A 19,130-nucleotide genomic window follows, 5' to 3' on the forward strand; every position below is an offset into this window, starting at 1 on the left:
CACTGGAAAAAGCTATTATCTTGGATTTTTACAACTACTGAACAGAAATCTTTTAAGTGTACTTACATGAGGAAGTATTTGCTCCTTCTGTTGATACTGATATTCTAATGGGAGACTCTATAAAACATAAAAGTGGAATGAAGCTTTATTGAGTCAGGCCACTTGGACTCATGTCAAAAGTTAGCCAGGTTCGTGTCTCATCTAAAAAAGAATGCTAGAATGCAGTGTAACCGGGAAGAGGAAGCTTTTCTAGTCAAAGGAAGGATGTGTGCAATAGACCACAAAGGAATGTGATGGTCATACAAATCCAAAAGCGTTTGGAAGAAAGATAGTGGAGAGGGTCATTCGCAAGGATGGTCCACACCCCAACTGCCTAATAAACTTCAGACAAGTATGAACAGTTCCGCAGTATCCATGAGATAGATAATTCTTTTACTCAGTTATTGGCTAGTTACTTGAAACATAAAAAGGAAGAGGAAAACCTCCCTGTGAAGAGAAAATGGGCAACATCCATGCATTTCCAAAAAGGGGGTTAACAATGTTTCCAAGCAATTTGGGTGAGTAGAAATAAAGTCCATGCAAGGCCTACCAAAGCAATTTACATTAGGGTTCAAAAACATGCTAAGTAAAATGGTGTTGGGATATGAGGGAAGAGGATTCTCTCAGGTAGCAGAGCTAAAAGAAGGAGAGCCATAACTTAAGCATAGACAGAGCATAAAACATAACTTGTGCAGGAAAAAGAAAAAGTACTGGACCTAGGGTTTTCATTTATTAAGAAAAAAATAGTATCAAAGAAGGATTGAAATTCCAGTCACATGTCAGAAAACAAAAAATTTGATTAATCCCAAGAGAAGACCCATATAAATTAAAAGCCAAGTTTCCTAACACCTACTCGTCAAACAATCATAATCTTATATTATAAAAATGTCTGAATGAAAGGCAGAGATTCATATACACTAATTGTTTATATAATCTCTGCTTTCTTCTTTCTCTCCTTCCCCTCTTTCTCCCTCTCCCTCCCTTCCTTTCTTCCTTTTCTTAGAAAGGAAACATTCCCTTACGATTCTCGGAAATGCTGGGTGCCGTGGCTTGTGCTTATAATCCTGGCTCCTCAGGAGGCAAGGATCTAAGGATCACAATTCGAAGCCAGCCTGGAAAGTCTGTGCAACTTATATCCGAGAAACTACTCAGAAAAAAGCAGGAAGTGGTGCTGTGACTTAAGTGGTAGAGCACTAGCCTTGAGCACAAATTGGCTCAGGGACAGTGTCCAGCTCTTGAGTTCAAGTTCCAGGACTGGCAAAAAAATAAAAAAAAGAAAGAAAGGAAGGAAGAAAGGAAGGAAGAATGAGAGAAAAAAAAGGGGGGAGGGTTCTAGTAGCACAGTCCCACAACACACACATCCTGAATGTGAGAAAAGCAGTCAGGACACAGAGCTAGCTAGCTGTTTTGAATTTGAACCATGCTTCAATCGAAAGAGAAAGCAAGGACGATGGTGAGATAGACTGAATCTATGTTGGATCATAGCACGACCTTAAACTTTAACAAGGCTCAGGCTACAAAGAACATTAACAAAACCAACATATTAAATGGGAGACAATGAAAAGAACACTTGAGTTTCAAATGGAAATCCTTTCTCTTCTACTTTCCAAAGTATATGACTTAGCATTTCTAATGTTTCATTTATATCATCTATTAAACAAAGAAAACAATGTCATATTTCATGATTTTAAGTTATGAAAATCTTGCAAGCCCAAGGGCATGAGCTGAAAACAAGTTATTGTTATACGCTGGAAGTGAGTTTTCAATCTTAATGCTTGAAAACATGACTTCCAAATAAAGATTAGTTTGTAATTTTTCTTAGGTGTTATCCACTGTAAAAGAGTAAGGAACTAGGGGGAAAAATAAAGAGCCAGACCTGGTCACATATACCCCAGCACACAAGAAGCTAAGGCAGAAAGTTCGCAAGTTCAAGACTAATCTAGGATATATAGTGAGACCCTATGTTTAAAAAAAAAAATCAACACACAATGGAGTGAGCAAATTCACAGTCAGAGAGGAAACTGATTAATTACTGTTGTGCACGTGTTGGTAGAGCTGGGTTATGCCTAATGTCTATTTGAAATAAACAAAAGGGAAAACCAGAAAGAAAAGAAAACAGAAACATTTAGAAAATTCAACCTGTAAGGGCTTTGTTTGTTTATTCATTTTTATTTAATGAACTATAATTGGTCACTGGAATCTCAAAGGTCAGAAGTAACACACTGAAACACTGTCTAGGAATACTATCTTAGTCCGATGGATGAACGAGCATAGGCAACCAGGAGAAGTGTCTAGAAGATGGAACAACTGAGCTAGGAGCTCTGGTGTCTCCTTGATTGACCTAGAGGTCTCTAAGTAGAATTTCCATTCAGATTTCTTTCCCTCGCTCATGTTTCTCAGGCCCCAGTTCAGGCATACAACAAGAACCATCCTCTCTTAAGCAAAATCTAGAAAGGCAGAGTGAGACAGACAGAGAGAGAGAGATACAGAGGCAGAAAACAGGATCAGCTACCATTCGGATGCAGAAGGGGATGTGATTAGTTAGTAGGAGGAGCAGCCAGCAGTTAGATCTGTCATTCTCGTTAGTAACCCTTGCCAGGCTCACTTTCCTTACCTGAAGACACAAACGTTCTTTCAGTTGAGGCTGGCATGCCAGTGCTGCTCTCTGCAAAACAGAAAAAGTGATAGGATATTATGATGTATAATCAGGAGGGAGCTCGGAGCGGGACCCGAGCCTGCTTTCAAACTGCGAATGAGGACAAGGAAGGAAGTATTTCAAGAGTGGAAGTGTACACTGGGACCTCACAGAGTGAGAGATTTGAAAAAAAAAACAAAAACCCACGATGATCTGGGGAAAAAAAAAAACAGTTCTTCTTTCCAGGAGGAAGAGCCCGAGATGAGCAGTGCTCGAAAAGCTAAGAAGAATTCATGGCCCCCTGACCAGTGAGGATGGATGGATGTACAGCAAAGAGACAGTGGGGTCTTCAGAAAGGAAAGGGAAAAGGGAAATAAGAGTGGCAAAAGCAGAGGATCACAAAGCTGTAGGCAGGTTTTTTGTGTACGTTCCAGAACTTGAGAAAATGATAGGTTTTGCTAAGATAAATGAATTAACTAAATAAAAGCAATGTTTCCAGTTGGGGTGGGTGAAAAGTATCAAGTTCTGGAATGGAACTCCAACCTAAAATTGCCCAGTGGAAATGAGAACAGGTGCTGTGTCACCTAAACTGTACCATAGCTACTAGGGATATTAGGATGTATATTGTGAACGTAGACAGCTTCCATCCCAGAGGGATAACAGATAAAACCTGCATACTCAGGACCACCATTATCATGAGAATTGGACAGTCTTATTTGAGACGTCAAGCTTGCCTTCGAACCGCCTTTGCGAGGCAGTAAAGGGGTGGCTGTGTTGTCTAATTCTGCATTTGGTTCTAAAAAGGACTCGTTTGCTAGAGTCTATTTTCCATTAGCCACAGCTGTTGAGTCCCGGAAAGGGATGTAATGAATGAATAACTTTCAGCCTCGGCAGCATGGGTCTTCTCAAATGAGGTAAATCGCATCTTACATTCCCTAATCAGGATAAAAAGATAATTTCAATCTATTGTGATATCAGCTAGCACACAAAAATTACCAGATCTGACTGAAAAAAATCCAAAGCATATTTACTATAGCAGCTGACATCTGAACTAATAATGCCCTGCTAATTGTGGTGTTTGAGGTGCTCATTACCAGTGCCATCATCTTGAAACACAGATTTGATTATTTAGAGTTTTCATGACTGGCAAGTAGAGAGAAGGAATCAATTTAAGTCACAGTATTTCTTTACTCTCTAGAAAGTTTCCTTAGGGACAAATGTTTTGTGGAATTAGAAGGCTTAAAAAGCCATGTGAGGGCTGGGGATATAGCCTAGTGGCAAGAGTGCCTGCCTTGGATACACGAGGCTCTAGGTTCGATTCCCCAGAACCACATATACAGAAAACGGCCGGAAGCGGCACTGTGGCTCAAGTGGCAGAGTGCTAGCCTTGAGCGGGAAGAAGCCAGGGACAGTGCTCAGGCCCTGAGTCCAAGGCCCAGGACTGGCCAAAAAAAAAAAAAGAAAGAAAAAGCCATGTGAGATACATCAAGGATGTTTAAAAATAAGTATTGTGCTAAATAAGAATATATATAAATATCAAGTGTGTTTTTGTGCTACAAATTAAATGTGGATGATCCCTTCTCTTCTAGGATTAGGTGGAAAAGCCATTCAAGGAATAACATTGTTAGCAAGATCTGGCCTATACCAGCTCTGAACGCACCAAAAATGGGACAAAGTAAAAGCAAGTAATTATTTGTGAGGCTGTATGAAGTGCTGTGGGCATTGTCCAGAGATTGGCCCTGGAGAGAGTATTCTGAACTGGTAGTACAGACATCATCTGGTTCTGAAGTAGCTAAAAGAAGCTACTCTGGTGTAGGCTATAGAAAATGAAAACTATTCTTTGGAAATATGTAATCCAAGTAAAACATTTTTAGTCGGGATTCAACGTTTGTCCTCTAGGAAGAAAGACCTAGGAGCTCCAGACTTCTGAAACAAATGCTCGCATTATTCAGAGAGAGGCCTCCTCATTCTGTCCTTCAGAACCTATCAACCGCAAGATGGTCTGATTGATGAAGGAAGCTCAAGATACTTCGTGTGGATTGGGCAAAAGTCCCGAGCTCCAGGGAGATATCAAGATTGTCATCACATTTATTTTTGACAAACTAAGTTCACTGTGACCTTCCAAGACAAGAAAAACGTAGAGCTTTTCTATCTCTGATCAAAAAAAAAAAAGAAGAAAACCCTCCGATCAAAGGAAAGATTAAACCTACATTTCCCTTTTCAATCGAATGATGCATAAAGGATACCAGAAGAGGTTACTACAGTGCTGCATGTACGCAGAGGGAACTTAAAATAACCTCCCTTCTTAAATTAGATGTTTATCCTGGAGACCTCGGAAATATCTTTAATGATTATGGTTTCAAATAAAAATTTGCTGAATTAATTTCGGGAGAAACTCAAGCCCAGATGTTAACAAGTGCTCTTAAAATATCTCTATGTAAACATTTTTCTGTGTGTTATGGTCAGAATTTTTAAACCCTTGCTTAAATATGATTAAAAATAATTTTACATTACACTTGCAGAATTAGAAAGCTACCCCACGATCTCCATGATGCTTATTTGAGCATCATATTTCATTCCAGGTATGTGGTACATTAAACTAGTTAATTTGTAAAGGACATTCATCCCCATTAGTGGAAACTACTAGAGACATGATGTCATAAGCCACTTGGGTAAGCAGACAAGGGAATCTAGGGAACGTTAGTGTATTTATTTGTAGTGTTTGACTAATTTTTAGTAAGTTGAATCTCATCTAAAGAAAAAGTTAATACCTTCAAATTATTCTGAAAAGGAACTTTCCCAATTATTATGAATTTATGACTTGCTGGAGATTTGACCATGAGCATAACATACTAAATAGAAATAATTAGCAAAATACACACATAGATTCATAAAACATACTTATGATGTGTCAGTGTGTATTTCAACAACCATTTATGTGATTCTCCTACTTTCAAAAGTTACAGGTTACGGGCTGGGGATATAGCCTAGTGGCAAGAGTGCCTGCCTCGGATACACGAGGCCCTAGGTTCGATTCCCCAGCACCACATATACAGAAAACGGCCAGAAGCGGCGCTGTGGCTCAAGTGGCAGAGTGCTAGCCTTGAGCGGGAAGAAGCCAGGGACAGTGCTCAGGCCCTGAGTCCAAGGCCCAGGACTGGCCAAAAAAAAAAAAAAAAGTTACAGGTTACTATTGTGTATACAAAAAGTTAATGCAGTAATTTTAATAAGAGATTTTAAAAGTGAGCACATTTATTATTAGCAACAGTAAAGAGAAGGTCAGGATGATTTTTGAGTATCTAAAATCTTTCTGCTCATAATGGAAATAAATAGTATAAAGACACTCCACATTTTCCAACACATTCTCTTATTAGCTTTCATTGTCATCCTACTTAATATAATGTATATGGAGACTGATAGGGAGATTATAAAACCTAGTTTGTATGCCATTTAGTATACAGTATAGATTTTATCATGGCATTTCCTACAACCTTGTCAGGTTGAAAGAGGGAAATGGGTTAAACCTAATGCCCACTTGAGCCAGTTTTTAAAATCACTAATTGATCATTTAATCCAAACTTGTAAAAAGAAAATCTTCCTGCTCTTGTAAAATGAATCAACTATTTTATTGCTACTGACCTACTATGGGATTTTGAATCCCACTCAACTAATTTTTCTCTTGATTAGAAACGAAGTCTTAGGAGAAGATGTGATTGATTAGTTATATATTCTTCCATGCTAATCTTTGAAAAGAAAGCATTACTTAATGAATCTGAAACCAGCCTCTGTACTCTCCAAGAATTTTCACAGCACTGGTTAGTAAGAATAAATTGCTAAATTAAGGTTTCCTACAGAAAGATCTAGCCAAATAAACTAAGCTAAAAACGAATACCGAGCGTATGAGCTGTGAAAACATAGTTTACGTGGCCTTTTCCATTGCCATATATGAATTCATGAAAGGAATCCACTTGTAACTCATCACATAATAATGCCTATGAGATCTTTCTTTATTGGAAATTCAACATAAGATTTCTACAGTCCTATAAATTATTAGCAGAGTGCATGGGTTTATATATAGCTATCTATGACAAATTCTCTTTCCCATTCCAAATATAAGCAGAAAGACATTGGAAATGACAGAATAAAAATTAAGACAGCTTAACAAAATCATTTATTGACTACGTATACATTTACTAAATTCTTGTAAACAGTGCACGTATTCCAATGAGGTACATTTACAATTCACAGGGAAACTCTTAAGGATTTTATCATTTCACTATCACCAAGTTGCTGATTTAGGTAGGTCTAAACAGTAAACTTTTGCTAAGAAAGACATTTGTGATCTAATCTAATTTGGTTCAAATAATTATTAATCATCTTAATTGGGTTAAGCAGTGCCAAACAGCAGGGTTACTGAGAAGGAAAAAGCCTCCTGGGAAAGTCCCCTCCTTCAGTCTTTCTCAGAAAATTGTATTCAAATACATTCTGAACATCCTACATGGATTGGTAATAATAAGTATATGTCTAGCATATAGTCCTAGCAGAAGATCACAATAGCTCAATAGCTATGTACATGTGCTCACATAAGATGATGCTAAGTGAAATGAACTCCAAGATATGGAAACAAGAGGTTTTTTCCATTGTTGTTATTCTTAAATGTGCATGTGAAATTATTTCTTTTTACTTTCGTTTTTCTTCCCTATGGTTTATCTCCTGTTGTCACTGTATTTGGTTTTGGTACCCTGGATATTGTATATATGATATATGTTCATCTGAATTAGGGAAGGGAAGGGGAACAGCAAAATGTTGAGACAAAGGACAAAGGGCAAACCAGTGCAACATTGATACTCATAAGACAATATGTTGGAAATTAACTGTACAACTGGGGACGGCTGGGGGGGGGGGAGGAAAGGTGGGAGAAATGCGGGAGGGTATAACAAGTTTGACAAGAAATGTATGTACTACCTTACATATGTAACTGTAACCCCTTTGTTCATCAACTTGATAAGAAAATTAGATTTTAAAAATATATATTCTAAACATCCTAGCACAAAGAAGGTACCTAAGAATAAGAATCTAAGTAAATCACAGGGAATCATTCGCATAAGAACTAGAATTAAACTGCAGTAATATACCAGATCCATTCATCAAGGAGAGCTGTATAAAAACTGTCAAATCAGAGCCATATGCAAATCACAGCCATATGCTTTTGGCTTTAGGAGGAACTATAGACTATGAGTGAATGAACACAAAATAAATACAAGAATTTACATTTTATAGAATATGTTAACTTCAGTCTCAAAAAGTGATTTTTACATACTATATTGGCATGTTTTAATTTCAGTTTATTTGTTGTTCTAACATCCCTAAGGGAACAATTTCTTGAGACTCTCATCTTCTATCAGCCTATCAATAGCAAATACAAAGTTAGCAGTAAGTAGTTTGGCTATATAGAGTAGAAAGCACTCGTTCTCTAACAGTTTTTACTGCAACTTGGCCTAGATCCTTAGGGAAATAGGGGTGTGCCAATACAAAGCACTGCATCTCAACTCCAGAGGGCACAAGACCCAACTAAAACTTCTTTGATATCTTTGTGTTCCTAAATTAAGGGGTAGAGGAGAGAAGGGACAGGCTGAGGACACAGCTGGCTTTTAGTTGCAGCATACATGAGACCCTGAAGTATCAGGAGAAAGGGGTGTCTTCCAATAAGCTAAGTACGACACACTGGCCTTGTTAATCATGTGCTTGGCAAGCAACATAGTGTGCAGCACGCTGCTACCACAGACCTACAAGAAGACATTTCTAAGCAGCCTCACTTCAGCTTCACTGCTCTAGGTGGGCATTGGCATACCATCTTCTGGTGTAGCGTGCTCGTCCTGATTGCTACAGAGACTGTGATTGAAGGGGCAGGGCAAGGACACCATCCACTGGGAGTTAAAGCTGAAAGAACACTTGAAAAGGCAGTCTGGAAAAACAGACAGGTGATATATAAACTGGTCCAAGCATAGAATTACAAAGATGCATAGTGGAAAGCAAGAAAAACAAAAAGATGTAGTAAATAGTGTTAAAATAAACAAAAGGTAAGACAGTATCTGAGACATATTAAAGGTAGACAGACAAGAAGAGCCATAACATCCCATTGCTTCAATTCTTAGACAGGCCCAGTAAAAGTGAAGTTCCTGTTCTTTTCTCATGAAATCTCTCTTCTCATGACTCACCATAGCTTTGGTTCTGTTCTTTACAAGTAAAACAGTCTGCTTTAAAGACCTGTGGACACACACACACATACACACTCTCTCTTAGATAAACTATAGTGTGCTAGGAATTACAAAAACTTTGATTTATTTTCCATTTTGCCACTAGGTATCTTTGTGATCCTAATGAATCTGATTCCTAGGTATACCACTTTTAAATAAATATGAGAAGATTGAATAAGGAGGATCTATTCCTAATATCTTGAGAATTACTCAAAAGAATTTTGATTGTCTCTCTGAGAATAACTGAATACTCCAAGAACTTCTCTTTATTCCAATTTATACTCATTATCAATAATGCCTCAACATTTGTTTCTCATCATTACAATTTCCCAAATTGTAGCACTAGACTGAGACTGAATGAAATAATATGAGTAAATGAACTGAATCTCTCTCCTATGTGTGAAATGGGAAAAGGCATATCATCAAATTCCCAGTACTCCAGATTAATAATTTTAAAATAATCCTTATAAGATCTTTTTCCAGAATACCACAGAGGTAATTAATTCAATGCTTAATTGTGCATATCAAAAAACCATGAAACAACCAATAGAATATTACTCTCTGTAAGTATTCAGTAAAACCAGAGAAGTACAATTTTATTTTCTTTGGGCTTGACAGAATACCAAGTTACATAAATCTAATCCAACTGTCAAAATTGTAATTCAAAACCATTTACCCTAAGGAGGCACACTAAACCCAACCGGAGACCATACCTCAAAACAAGGCATAAACGAAAGTGAAGAATAATCCACAGAAGTGAATTTTGAAATTTGTGTCTCCAGTGGATTTCTATGAAATTCCTTGTGGGGTAAAGTAATAGTAGCAAAACATTATTGCCTAACCTGTGCTGATTAAAAACTAATGTGATGTCATAATTGCTCACATCAACTTTAAATATCATAAGCAGAGATCCTAGAAATAGTAACAGAAACTATGTTTCCCTGCTTTTTACTCTCCATAGATGAAAGCAATGGATTTTGACTATACTGGAACATCTAGAGATGACCAGGCACCAACATGGATTTCCATATTCTTTTTTTTTGGTACTGGGGATCGAACCCAGGACATTGCACTTGCTAGGCAAGCGCTTTGCCACTGAGCTTCATCCCAGCTGATTTCCATATTCTTGTCTCCCATGCTCTTATATCACAGACATCAGTCTCCTATGGAATTACCCTGAGTCATTTATTCTTCCACAATGCTGACCTGGCGTTTTCATTCCACGAAGAGACCCTTCCGTACAACAAATACTCTTTCTCATCTTCACCGAAGATGAAATGCAATTAGTCTTTGTTTTGTAAGTTAATAAATCTTGGTATTGACATTAAGTGCCATCGTTCAAAACTTGAGGGTTTTGAAACATCATTTGACAGCTACAAAAAGTTGACACAAAAAATGACTAGGTTATCACCAGTTCCTCCATAAGCTGGCGAGCTGCTAGGGAAGTGAGAAACAGAAACCATCAGCTAACATAACTCAGGGTGGCTGTCAGAGGGTAGGCAGCACTTTCTACTTCTAATGGATAGCTTTTGAAGAAATTTGAATGAAAAGCCTATACATTTAGTAGGAAATCCATGGCCTCTAACATTAATTTCAAAATTCATAGGCCAAAAAATTAATGAATCTTCTTAATAGCTATATTCAGATGCACTTACCTAAAATACATATTTGAATGTAAAAATGGCTAGGTGTGTATGTTACACAGACACACACGTACACAATATAGATTCACTCATACTCACATGCCTACATGTGAAATAACCATAATGAGCATATACACACATGCAATACACAGACTCTGTAAATACATAACTGAATTCTATGACAATATAGCCAATGACTTGACTGCCCTTCCAAACCAGCTTAAAAACAGTTACAACCTTTTTTCTTAGCAAGTCATTCCTTCTCATTCATAACCTTATCCAAAACCTTAAGGAAAACCTATGTATCTACCCAGTCTGTATCATCTCACAGAGTGAAGAGTTACACACAGAAACCCCTAATATTTGCTTTTATTTCCACACAGTTTATATGTTATATGTCCATAACTAGATAGACCCACCAACTTATCACACACCTTACCATTCATCTTCTTCACTTGTCTTAGAGATTAGGAAACAGAATGTAGCACGTATGTCTTACCATTCGAGTCCACAATGGTGATGTTGGCAGAGGTACTGTCATTTCCTAATTTGCTGATCACTTTGCACATGTATTCTCCCGAATCAGCCAGTGATGCTTTGTTAATTCGAAGTTCTGACTTTCTATAAGATCAGGACCAAGGCAGTGTAAGTATATATCACAAAAATGCGATAAATACTAAAATACATTTTCCTAAAGTTTCAGATTTCCCAAATCTCCCTCTAACACCCCATACATACCAAATTAAGATAAAACTCGCTATTACATCAGGTGAACTTGATGAGTTATAGTTATACTATAGGTATATGAGTTAGTTATAGGTATGCTACAGGTACCATCTTAGTTTTTATCACACAGATCACACACAAAAAAACTTTCTCAAGTGATTTTCCTTTAGTCCTCTCCCACCACCACTAGCCACATTGTCTTACACTTTTTATTATTATCTTTAAGACATTGTACAAAGTGATGTCAGTTTATGAGTATAATGCAACTCGATCAAAGTCATCCCTTTCATCATTCTCTCCCATCTCCCTCAAGTTGGTAAACTTTCTTTCCTTCCTATATCTACACCAACAGCCACTAGCAAAAGAAAAAAAAATAAAGTATAAAATAGTAAAAATAAGAAAGTGTAATATAGAAAATTGGGGGGGAAAAAGAAAAACGTATAAAAGAGTAAAGTTTGGGGAAAGGAAACAAGCAAGTATAAAACCATCTCTTACTTCTAAGAGATGACACGTAACAAGGTGTAGAATAGATTTTTTTTAAATGATTCATACTTCTCAGTAGAGTAATGTCAGGAGTGATGTTAATTTTTAACAAAAAAAAGATTTCTTCTTTCCCAAAGAAAGGGAATTGATGTCATTGCTAGGAGTGCAGTACCACATGAATGGTTCTTAATACTGAAATAGTTATTCCTGTAACAGCAGCACACACTTTCATGAAGCTGAGAACATAAATCAATAGTCACTGTTTTTTTTTAATATGGCCAGCATTGTGAATGCATCTTTCTGTTTTACTGTTGCTCGTGGCCTTTAATTTAAGCAGTTTCCAGGATATAAAATTTAGAAATACTGAATGGAGCTAGGTTTTCCAAAGCCTTTATAGAGTAGGATTGTAAACTCTAGCCTGGTAATTGACTCCCTGGGCTGTTGAGAGGAGAACAGCAAGAAAACAAGGTAGGAAGAAAACAAAAAGCAATGTTTGTGATTGGTTGTATAGCTCACCAGGATATAATTTTTCTGAGCTCCTAATCACACATTATCATTACTTAGGTAAGATCAGTCATTCCAAATTTAATTATTTTTCTTCTCCTGTCTATCAAATCAAATCATCCAGAGATCCACACCTTAGCCTGGAAGCCTTCCATCTTTAGTGACTTGCAGAGACTATTCCCAGTGCCAATTCTTCCATCAGGCCTTTGAGGATCCTGTGGTGGTTCTCTCCTTATCTAGGCTTTGCCTGGCTGGAGTCCCTCCCTTTTTTGATTCCTCTCCTTAAGTCTCATCCCTCAGACTGGGAGTGTCTGTCATTTAAACCTATCTGTAGTTTCATGAAGCATGTACCACCGGTTTGTCCTACAGCGTTGCTGGACGACCACATGGGTGGACAGTAAAATGTGGCTGTTACCACTTATGTCCTCAGTAGGGGTCTACCAGAATTCCTAATACACACAGCAGAAAGGCAACACGAGGAAGGTAGACAGCTGCTGGTGGGCAAGACCAAGCAAGGGCAGTGGTCGGGCCAATGTGTTGATTGACAAATTACCTTCACTAGTCCTGACTCACAATAATATCAACAGATAAATTTAAGGGAAAAAAGAAACCTACCCAAGAAGCTGAGTAAAAATCAGGGTAAAGAAAAATAAGTAAGTTTTCCTTTTTTTAATTTTTAATCCTAGACCTTTTAGTCAGAACCTTCAATATGCTACTGTTCTCTCACTTTCCAAATGGAATATATTATTTACTTCCTCTCAACTTATTTAGCCATAGAATCCTTTTCAGTCACATGGCATGCCTGTTAATATTTTTCAGGATATAATGATTCATAGAACAAAATTGGCCAAAATAAAAATCAAAGTCTACCTAGTGCAGTAGCACACATGATTATCTATATATTGAAACCAATAAGTGCTATTTAAGAAATACTCATGCACGACCCAATAGCTATACCCTTATGAACACATAAGATGATGCTAAGTGAAATGAACTCCATGTTATGGAAACAATTGTTATATCACAGTTGTAACTACTTTCAACGTCCTATGTGTATGTGTAGTTTCTTTTTTTTTTTTTTTTTTTTTTTTTGGCCAGTCCTGGGGCTTGGACTCTGGGCCTAAGCACTGTCCCTGGCTTCTTTTTGCTCAAGGCTAGCACTCTGCCACTTGAGCCACAGCGCCCCCTCTGGCCATTTTCTGTATATGTGGTGCTGGGGAATCGAACCCAGGGCCTCATGTATATGAGGCAGGCACTCTTGCCACTAGGCCATATCCCCAGCCCCAATGTAGTTTCTATTATTGATGATGTTCTTGTATCACCTTCCTATGGTTGTAACTACAATATCTCTGTAATCTTATCTGAGTATATTGGAAACCGTGTTTACTGGTATTGGAAGTAGGAAATTCAAAGGGAATACCAAATTTGAGAGACACAGGGTAAAAAAGGAGAAATAACTACAAAAGCAATACTTGCAAAACTGTTTGGTGTAAGTGAACTGAACACCTCGGGGGGGGAGGGAAAGGGGGGGAGGGAGGGGGGCATGAGGGACAAGGTAACAAACAGTACAAGAAATGTATCCAATGCCTAACGTATGAAACTAACCTCTCTGTACATCAGTTTGATAATAAAAATTTGAAAGAAAAAAAAAAAAAAGAAATACTCATGCACTAATCAAGGAGTGTGTTCATAGGAGAGTCTCCCCAAAGTATATCCCTATCCAAAATGGGCCATTTTGGTGACAAGCATCTTGGAAAGTAGCTAATAATATTAACTAAATGTTAACAATAATATGTAATAACATCTCAAACTATCAAAACACAACATGAGGATATTACACTGTCTAGGTCTGCTTACTTTTAAGCTCTGAATTTACAGAATTCAAATGTGATTTATAATAGGTTATCAGGGTTAATCTTATATATTTTAACCATATATGACAAGTTTCCTCCATGGTAGAACCCTTGAACAATTAAGAGAAACAAAAGGGCAAAGACAAGCCCAAACTATAGTATACTTTACTGAGTGTTCATGCATGCCTATGAAACCATTATTAATAACAGATCAATAAGTCATAAAGAATGATACAGCAGGGAATAATATTTAACAAAGAAAGAACAAATCTGTAAAACAAGAAAACAGCAACTTTTCTTATCAACTTTCCAAAGATATTTCTAAGATAAAAGTATTACAGCACATCCCAATAATGTACCACCACTAAGAATACCCCTTCTTTCCTATTTATACAAATCTATTTTTCTACGAAAAGACCCTTTCCTTGACCCTATGCAATTTTGTATTTAACTCTTGAACTGGGTTGAACTATAAGAAGCATGGTAATCAAATTTACAGTTAGCATAATCTTCAAAAGATGGTCCTAAAATCAAAATTCTCCTAATAGCTATGGGCAGTACTTCCTGGAATACAACTACAAAGTAATGTAATATATTATGATTCAGAGAGACAGACAGACAGACAGACGGAGAATGTTCAGTATTTAAATAAATATCACATTAACAGAGTGAAAGAGGTTTACTTCCTAAAGTACTTCTAGCAGTTCTGTTATGCAAAGCTACAGGGTGAATTTCTAAGTCAGGCATTACATATAACCAGGAATCATTGCTGCAGAGAATAAATACTCCTGGCAATCTAGGCAAAAACAACAATAAGCCTGTGACAAAGTTCCAAGTTCAAAAACACAAGGGGGAGAGAGAAATAATGCAGCTGTAGTACAGAGGGGGTAAAAAAGAAGATTTCAACTATTCATATAACACTAAACATTTGAAAAAACACCTTATTTAAAAATTAAGTAGGGAAGGAAGAGTGATGTCACATGCCACTTAGGGGGCATAGGAAGGAGGAGCAAAAACACAAGAACCTATCTGAACATCAAAATAAAAATACTGAAGGCAAGATTCAGGAAGCAGACTGTTTACCTAACAAGCAGGATGCCTGGAGTTCAATCTTCAGTACTCCAAAAACAAATAAGTAAGTTAATCAATTAGAATAAGTGGCTACATTTGAATATACAGTCAACTATTTTGGGGACTAACATTTGATGAGAAATGTAAAAAAAAAAAAAAAACCAATAGAGCACTGCTCAGAAGACTTCTCTGGACTGAATCATCCTAGGAATCCCAACAAGAAAGAGAATTCAGTTAAATAACACAAATCCCACTGGTAAGCAACTACACATGAAATATGAATCAAAATTTAAGCCTATTTCATGAATATCCTCTTGTAAAATCACGTGGGATTTTCCTTTACAAGAATACAAATGTGAAAAAAAAAACAATTACAGGAAACTAAGTCTTACAGGAATAAAAGTTAAGGTAGAACTAAACCTTAGGGGAAAAAAGAAGGTGTTGTGGCAAGAAATATTTGGGACACTCAGAAAAGGGTAAAGTACTTTGTAAACAACTTCAATTCACGTTGGAAATATTCACTCATTCGCTGATCTTTGTCACTCCTTTCAACTTTCTCACCCCTCCCTCTCCTCCTCACCCTACTTTTCTTATTTAGCTTAAATCTTCCATATGGCTTACATGGACATCTAAGGTATGTTCTCAGCTTATAAAACTCCATTCCTCCGATCCCAGGATCAAATGAAGTAAGTGTGTGTGTGTGTGTGTGTGTGTGTGTGTGTGTGTGTGTGTGTGTATGTATTTAATATTCAATACTGTTAACCTGCTGATTGTGAAGAGGGCACAAAGGGGAAGAATGACTTCTTAGGCACCAGAATCTCCAGCTATAAGAAAGTCTCTCATTACCAGGCAACAGTGGCTACTCAGGAGGCTGAGATACTGTTTGTAACCAGCCCAGTACAAAAGTCTGTGAGAATCTTACATCTAACTAACTTCCAAAAATCCAGAAATGGAGGTTTGGCTCCAGTGGTAGAACTCTAGCCCTGAGCATAAAAGCTCAGGGACAGCACCCGGCCCTGAGTTCAAGCCCCAGACAAGAAAAAAAATAGATAGATTAGATAAATAGATATAGATATAGATATAGATCATAAACCATATGGTCACTGAGAGTTGAAGTGGCCTGGCAAAAAAGCAGCCAGTAAGAAAGGGCACATAGTACATGAATAAACTCCTTCTGTTACAGAGCCAAAAAATGCAAGCATTGATGCAAGTAGATGTTAATTAAAAAACAAAATGACCCATTTTAAAAATAAAATACATAAGAGCTGAAATACTGAAGGCAAACAAGAATATTCAAAAGTGTATAAAACACACAAGCAGAAGACCACCTTTTATAAGACTAATCCAGAACAGATATTTAAATGAGGTCAATTTCAAAATCCCCAAAGCTCTTCAACTAGCTTTCTTGATCAGAATCATCCACCAGGCAAAGAAAACAAGAATAAAGGGATAAACAGATAAGTAACACAAGGGTGGTTTCCATTTCTTTTAATTAGTCCCACACATAGCATTGTTAGATAAAACAAACAAAGGCTCAAACGGGAATTTAAAATCATAAGAACATGTTGGAATGTGGTTTATTAGTAGAAGCATGTGTATAAGAGGGGCAAGATTTTAACCAATAATAGAAATTGCACATTGGTGTGAAATCTTTTCATAACTATAAGGGATTGAAAAGCAATTCTAGCTGCTTTTCACAATCTAGGTTATAAAATAAGGAGGAAAGCCTGGATTAAAGATTAAAAGAGAGTCAACATTTTATTTAAATAAAGAGAATCCCTGGGAAATCCTAAACCTTCAACTAAAATTCACCACTGATTGGCTGGTTGACCATAGCCTGAGTTAAATTTAAAATCCAGTAATCAACTAGAAATGCAATATATTAATAGTCTGAATGTTTTAGTAACAAAAGTGTTTTGAGATTGAAAAATAAGAATGGTTTAAATTAAAAACCTGAGAGGCCCTAAGCCTCGTGGTCTTGACTTTATATAATAAAATCCCATGTAGTTTTGAAATAACATACTCCTTAGAGTCAGACCTATACTAAATACGTTTAGGTATTCACTACCATTAAAAATCTATAGGAAGACACTTAACCTCTTTCATGCTTGGAATATTATTATTAAAATGAGCACAATAATATTATTCATTCTACTTATATTTAAAGGATAAATTGAAATAATAAAGCAACTTGCATATGTTTATTAAATTTAAATTCTGTTGGACCCATTAGCCTTAAAAAAAATCTGACATCACTAAAGAGAGAGTTTAAAAAATGACAAAAATAACTGTAACCCCTCTGCAATTCACTTTGACAATAAAGGGAAAAAAATGACAAAAATGTCCAGGTATTAGTGGTTCACACCTGTAATCCTAGCTACTCAGGAGGCTGAGATCTGAGTATCAGAGTTTGAAGCCAGCCCAGGCAGAAAAGTCCATGAGATTCTCATCTCTAATTAGTCAGCAAAAAGCTAGAAAATAGAGATGCGGTTCAAGTAGTAGAGGCCAGTCTTGAGCAAAGAAGCCAAGTGAGAATATGAGTTCCTGAGTTCCAAGACCCACTTCTACCACACATACAAAACAAGAAAAAATGCCCAAATGGGCAAGCTGAGAAGCTGGTCATTTTCATGCAGTGGCCCATTCTACACAAAGTATGTTTTACTTTTAGAAAAAAAAATATTTTGCAAACACATAACCTGAAAAAAAATCTCATTTAATTATATCCAGTAATGCTACTGATTTAAAAGAAGCGTTCTGAATATTGGCCTTTCTGGAATGTAAAGGGATTTTTTATTAACATGTAGACAGTGCTCGTAGCACTGCCCCTATGCAGCCAATATGAGAATGCTTCTCTGAATGCTAGTGAGACTTTTATATGTCATCCAAGCCATGTAACAAACTCCATCTTTAAGTGATAGGAGCTTTCAAAGGCATACTCAGGAAGGGAGAACAGAGGAAAAATGAAGGAAGGGGTAACATTGTCCAAAAGAGAAATATATATATTGCCTGATTGTAAAATGGTAACCCTCTGTTCAACACCTTAATACTTAATTACATACATACACACACACACACACACACACAACCACACACACACACACTCAGGTTAGTCAGTTCACTTTTTCTTACTCCTTTATCACCTATTGACACAACTTTGCTTCCTTCACTCCACATACCATCACAAAGAATATTTGCTGCCTTCAGGAACTTTCTGCTGCTACTCAACCTACATCCATCTCTTCCTCTTTCTCCCCCCCAACTCCGGTATTATATATGAACAAACTACATAATCTCTGTAGAATCTTATGACTGAGGACTGAGAGATGAATGCCCTATTACGTATTTCTCCATCTTCCTGGTATAAGCCATTTAGGGACACTTAATATGAACTGAAATAATTCTATAAACTGCTGAGTACTAAATGAGAGGATACTCTGCATGTGTACACAGCTTAGTTCCTTGCTAGTTTGTCTAATTGATAAAAACAAAACACCAAAATGTTTCTAATCCAAGAAATCTTGTGTCTTGTTAACCTTCTCCATAAAGATTGTATACAAAAGCACCATGTATGTTTACAATATAATACTTTTGTATCTTTGAAATACCACCTGCCATGGAAATTGATCCCCATTCTTTCTCTTCCTTTTCTTTTTTTAATCATCCTTCCAAATCAACCCCTCTTACTGACATGACCAATAACAAGATGTTAGCAGGGTAGTTAATTAAACTATGGGAACTAGGAAAGGGCCTTAATTATAGTTATCAGAGCAATTAAACACTTTGATAAGATTCAATTAAGTTCTCATTATAATCTGTCTGTTCTCACTTGCTCAGGAATGTGTGACAACGCTTGGGTAGATAGCCTGTAATATCAAAGGATAGGCAGCATCCTTCTGCTGTTGCTTCTGTTAACAAACCT

General features: G+C 36.9%; 1 protein-coding gene across 4 annotated transcripts in view; it reads right to left on the reverse strand.

Annotated features, from left to right (window-relative positions):
* The window catches only part of Nrg1 (neuregulin 1), a 969,466-nt gene that overhangs the window by 150,199 nt on the left and 800,137 nt on the right, over nucleotides 1-19,130 (reverse strand). For 3 of the 4 annotated variants that reach the window (XM_048330590.1, XM_048330592.1, XM_048330591.1), the window contains 3 exons: nucleotides 11,074-11,195; nucleotides 2,654-2,704; nucleotides 67-117 (listed from right to left, as the gene is read on the reverse strand). In XM_048330590.1, coding sequence (XP_048186547.1) covers nucleotides 67-117; nucleotides 2,654-2,704; nucleotides 11,074-11,195 — 224 coding nt within the window. The remainder of the gene's footprint in view (nucleotides 1-66; nucleotides 118-2,653; nucleotides 2,705-11,073; nucleotides 11,196-19,130) is intronic. The other variant, XM_048330593.1, reaches the window with a different exon arrangement.

This window comes from Perognathus longimembris, chromosome 21 (assembly GCF_023159225.1).
Source record: "Perognathus longimembris pacificus isolate PPM17 chromosome 21, ASM2315922v1, whole genome shotgun sequence".
Classification (NCBI taxonomy): Eukaryota; Metazoa; Chordata; class Mammalia; order Rodentia; family Heteromyidae; genus Perognathus; species Perognathus longimembris.